Here is a 5,000-nt window from a genome sequence, read left to right as displayed (position 1 = left end):
GCATACGTGGACTCCTGCATCATCATCGCCAGGATCCTTATCGAAGTAATTAAAAACCTATTACTTTCACTTCAAGATTACTCATAATCTATTCGATACAGTCAAATTCAATAATAGCAGCGGTGGCACAACTTTGAAAGAGTCTCCACATGCTGTAAACACGCACAGAGTAAAATAAACAAAGGCTGAAATGAACACGGCACGAGAAATGCCGTTTAGAACCTGTCTCTCTGCCCTCCAGGGGTTATGACCTCGGCTGGATAGCTTGCCCACCGTTAGCTTGTCTGTCAGTTTGCAATGTATCGGCAAATTAACCCGTTTTATTGGGCTGTCTGATCACACTTTAAACGGAGGTGTCTATCCATAGGGTTATCTATAGGGCTATATGCCAGAACACAGTCAATTCTCTTTATAAAGTTATCTTGAATGTTTCTTGTCTTTCCATCTAACCACATTCGTCTATTGATATACCTGTCAGTTTTGATGATTTTTGTTTATTAACAAGTCTGCGTGTCAGCTGTTTGTTTATCAATTTGTCTGTCAGTCAGTTGTCTATAAACGTGTCTGCCAGTCAGCTGTTTGTTTATTAACTTGTCTGCCAGTCAGCTGTTTATCTCTGCCTTATCAATAGCTCAATATGTTCACCTGTTATACATGTACACTGCACCTCACCAACCCTGAACATATTGTCCGTCTGTGTCTCTGCCACATACTTTTTCCGAGTATTCCCCTTGTATTTTTTCTCCCCTCGTCCTCTTCCCCCTTTCTTCCCCTCGTCCTCTCCCCCCTTCCTTCCTCTTCCATCTGTAACTCACCTGAAGGTAGCATGCATTGTCGGTCTTCATAGCCGCCTGCTCGACGCGCTGCAGACGATCAGAATAAATCTTTGTAAACTCGTCAAGCAGTCCAAGCATCTGCGAGGAACTCTTATTGCCTCCTTCCGTGCCACTATTATTATTATTATTCCCTCCTCCTCCTCCTCCTCCTACGCTTGACCCGTGATCATCACCCCCATCGCTGTTCCCTTTTCTTCCGCCACTCATATCTCTCTTTCCCTCACACTTCGGCGGATCCATTATTATGCCCGCGGGACATCGACATATCCTAATCACTGTCGATCACACTACCGACGCGTGGCCTTTGCTTCGTCGGGATCACATCGTCCAACGCAGAAGTGCATGCGTGTCGGCGGGGGGGAAGCTGCGTCCGTCCGTCACATCTCGGTGATGACGACTGAGGCGGACAGACGACGGCGCTCGCCCCGACGCCCAAGAGATGGCAGCACCTCCGCCTGGCTCTGGCTTAGGCTACTTAATTTAGGGTCGGTTTTTGCCTCCTCCTTGATCATGGAGCTGGCTGGCTTAGGTTGCTTTGCCCGTTGATCTCTCTGTATTGCTCCTTCTCCTCCTCTCGTGTTTTATCGCGTGTGTTCTCTTTCTTTCTCTTTCTCTTTTTTTTCGTCGCAAGTATTTTGTCTATGTGGTAGGTGATTTTGAATGAATAAATGATCCTCTCTCTCTTCTCTTCTCTTCCGTTCCCTTCCGTTCCCTTCCCTTCCCTTCCCTTCCCTTCTCTTCTCTTCCCTTCTCTTCCCTTCTCTTCTCTCTTCCCTTCCCTTCTCTTCTCTTCTCTTCTCTTCTCTTCTCTTCTCTTCTCTTCTCTTCTCTTCTCTTCTCTTCTCTTCTCTTCTCTTCTCTTCTCTTCTCTTCTCTTCTCTTCTCTTCTCTTCTCTTCTCTTAATCCATATAACGTCTATGTATATACATGCATATATATATAGTCTATATATGCATATAGATATGTGTGTGTGTGTGTGTATGTATATATGAAATATGTACAGATATAAACATGAATATATATATAGATAGATAGATAGATAGATAGATACATGCACATAAATATGTGTATATGTATGTATCATAAACTATAGATAAATATGCATATTTGTGTGTATATATATAGTATATATATTATATATAATATATATATAATATATATAATATATATGTAATATGTATATAATATATATAATATATATAATATATGTAATATATATATATATATTTTTTTATATATATAATATATATATTTTATATATATATACATATATATAATGTGTGTGTGTTTGTTTATCAGTGTATCATATTTTTTTCTCGTTCCCCCACAGTATATACGTTTCTCTCTCTATTCTTTCTTTCGACTCACATCCTTTATCTCTCTCTTCCTCTCTCTTTTTTTTTTTTTTTTTTTTTTTTTTATCTCCCTCACTCCCTTCGCTTAACTCTCTCCTCTCCCACACGCTCGAGCAAACATCTTAATTAATTTTCAGTCTTTTGCATTACTTCCGCATGAGTCTTCGTTTCATCCATGTCTCTGTATATAACCTACTGCAGTTTATTTTGTGTCTTGACCAACGTCATTATTTTTCTGAGACGTCAATTACAACCTGTAATTAGCAATTGGACATATGTTTTTAAGAATATATATGGATTCAACCCAACAATCGTTATAAGTTAAATTATTAATGAACTGTTTTCCATATTAGATTTTAATACATAATAACATATGATCATAGAAACGACCCTAAGATACGCTGCGATTATATTACGAAATAAGATTGATCGGTCTTTTTAGCAAGACAAAAGACATGTCGTCTGTTTGTTTACATTCGCCAGATGATCGAACTCAGCAGCTGTGATCCTATTAACCACGATGACCTACAGGAACCTCTTGCGTCTTTTCCTCGCGTCTCCGAACCTCTGTCATACGACGAGTTCTTCAGGGAGTTTTTAGAGAAAAATCGACCATGCGTATTCTCCAGCAGCTTCACGCAGGAATGGCTTGCGAGAGACGACTGGGTCACACCCTCGAACACTCCCAATGTGGAGTTCCTAAAAAGCCATTTCGGTGCGAGAATGATTTTGTTTGTTATTTTTTTTACGTTTATTTCTGTCATCTCCCGTTCTTTTCATACCTTAATTTTTACATTCTTTGCCTAGTTTTTTTTTTTTTTTTTTTAATGTATCATCAATCTGGTAAAACGTGGTCAGTATTCAGGTTCGGTTCATGATGTCAGAATATTTTAAAGATGAGTTTTTATTTCACGTCCTATAACTGTACAAATTAATCCTATTTTGAAAGGATCCATTATATCAAATTGTCACCCCTCCTTCCACTTATACATAGGAAGAGGTGTTTTATAGATGAGAAGTGCTAGTATTTTTATTTGTGAAAGATATGAATACTGACCCTTTACCTAACCTTTCACTGTTTTCTGGTAAAGCAACTGATCATCTATTCCATATAAGATATAAATTGGCTTGGCCTAGTTTTCTTCTTCTTTCTTCTTCTATAGGGTTTTAGACTACTTGTATAGTCTATATCCCCTGGATCTATATTTAGTTTTATTCTATGATAGAATGTTTAGTAACAACTTGTTTTGCAATATTATTCAGTGTCATTTGTACCTTTATTATTAATTACCATAATGAACTATATTTATCCACATTTGTCAACAAATATGCAAATGTAAGTGACTTTTCAGATGGATAGATGAATTGCATATATAATATACAGATTGCTCTTCAGATTGTTCAAGACTATCATGTTAATAGATATGTGTGACTTAGTATGCAGTTCAGTTAATCATGAAGATATCCAAGATATCAGGTATCAGTAGCTAGTTTTAGTAAACAAGGTTTGCTGTACCAATACTTGTATTTCTGATATTTTTTCTACATGTGTTATAGGTGATGGTGAAGTTCCTGTTGCTGACTGTGATCAAAAACATTATGATTCTCAAGAAAAGAAAACTTACAAGTTAAGAGACTACATAGATTACTGGCATAGCCTTAGGGATCCTTGTTTGGGGAAGAAAAGTTGTCTTTATCTGAAGGTAAATAAGGCTGCATTTGCAAAGATTGTCGTTTTTTTAGACTAAAGTTACACAGTATATGGCATATCTAATTTCAGACACGCTGTATGATTTCATGCACAATTTCATGTTCAGGCACCAGAAAATTATATTGCTACAACATGCATAAAAAACATTTAGGCTTATAGTCCAAAATTCATTCTAAACTATCAGTGTGGTTAAAATACTGTTGAATATTTCAATGCTTCATATACAGTGCATATGAGGTGTTGTCATTTTTTGTCTATTTGTATATAAATGAATATATCTGTAGTTTACTATAATTTTTACACAGTTTAATGTCTTTCTCTTTATTTTTAAATTTTCTTTATGAAAATGCTTTTTACTTTATACTGTTATATACATATTGATTTTTAAACATTGTTCCAACTTAGTAGTTTTATATGGTAGTATATTCTGTAATGAGAAGCATTTTATCTTCACTGGTCATACTTGATTTACTCTTTTCCATCACTTCACAGGATTGGCACTTTGTTCGAGACTTCCCTGCTTACAAAGCTTACTCTACACTTCAGTATTTTGCATCAGATTGGCTAAATGAGTTTTGGCATGTACGTAGTGATATTAAGGATGACTACCAATTTGTATACATGGGACCCAAAGGAAGTTGGTAAGTAACAGCTACCAGAAATACTTTACATGATTTGGAACCTGTTACTCTTTTGCAGCTGTAGTAAATTCCGTGATGATAGATTTTTTTCTCTAAAAATTATCCCTTCTAGATTTAGACTAAGTAAATGATTACCTGAAAATTATCAAATGGTTGCAGGACACCCTTCCATGCAGACGTATTTCGATCATACAGCTGGTCTGCTAATGTGTGTGGACGGAAACGTTGGGTATTTTACCCTCCTGGTGAGGACCAGTTTCTACGTGACCCATTTGGCACTCCAGTATATGATGTTGATTCTCCTGATTTAAAGTATGGATTATTAGCTAACTGATACTTTATATTTAAGTGTTCTCGATATAGAAAATTACACAAGAACAACTATTTGTCTCTATATTTTAATTTTAGGCTAATTATTGGCAGATAATTCTTTTAAACAAAAGTTCTGCAGATTTT

General features: G+C 36.5%; 2 protein-coding genes across 9 annotated transcripts in view; one reads left to right on the top strand and one right to left on the bottom strand.

Annotated features, from left to right (window-relative positions):
• The window catches only part of LOC125044685 (adventurous-gliding motility protein Z-like), a 62,490-nt gene extending 61,246 nt beyond the window's left edge, over nt 1–1,244 (bottom strand). For all 8 annotated transcript variants that reach the window (XM_047641504.1, XM_047641533.1, XM_047641522.1 and 5 more), the window contains exon 1: nt 816–1,244. In XM_047641504.1, coding sequence (XP_047497460.1) covers nt 816–1,076 — 261 coding nt within the window. In that variant the 5' untranslated portion in view covers nt 1,077–1,244. The remainder of the gene's footprint in view (nt 1–815) is intronic.
• Nucleotides 1,245–2,666: 1,422 nt separating this feature from the next.
• The window catches only part of LOC125039798 (2-oxoglutarate and iron-dependent oxygenase JMJD4-like), a 10,644-nt gene continuing 8,310 nt past the window's right edge, over nt 2,667–5,000 (top strand). The window contains exons 1-4 of the mRNA XM_047634079.1: nt 2,667–2,907; nt 3,750–3,895; nt 4,396–4,544; nt 4,704–4,856. Coding sequence (XP_047490035.1) covers nt 2,676–2,907; nt 3,750–3,895; nt 4,396–4,544; nt 4,704–4,856 — 680 coding nt within the window. The 5' untranslated portion in view covers nt 2,667–2,675. The remainder of the gene's footprint in view (nt 2,908–3,749; nt 3,896–4,395; nt 4,545–4,703; nt 4,857–5,000) is intronic.

Source organism: Penaeus chinensis, chromosome 3 (assembly GCF_019202785.1).
Source record: "Penaeus chinensis breed Huanghai No. 1 chromosome 3, ASM1920278v2, whole genome shotgun sequence".
Taxonomy (NCBI): Eukaryota; Metazoa; Arthropoda; class Malacostraca; order Decapoda; family Penaeidae; genus Penaeus; species Penaeus chinensis.
The sequence above is the reverse complement of the archived record's forward strand: the minus strand, read 5'-3'. Positions and strand labels throughout refer to the sequence as shown.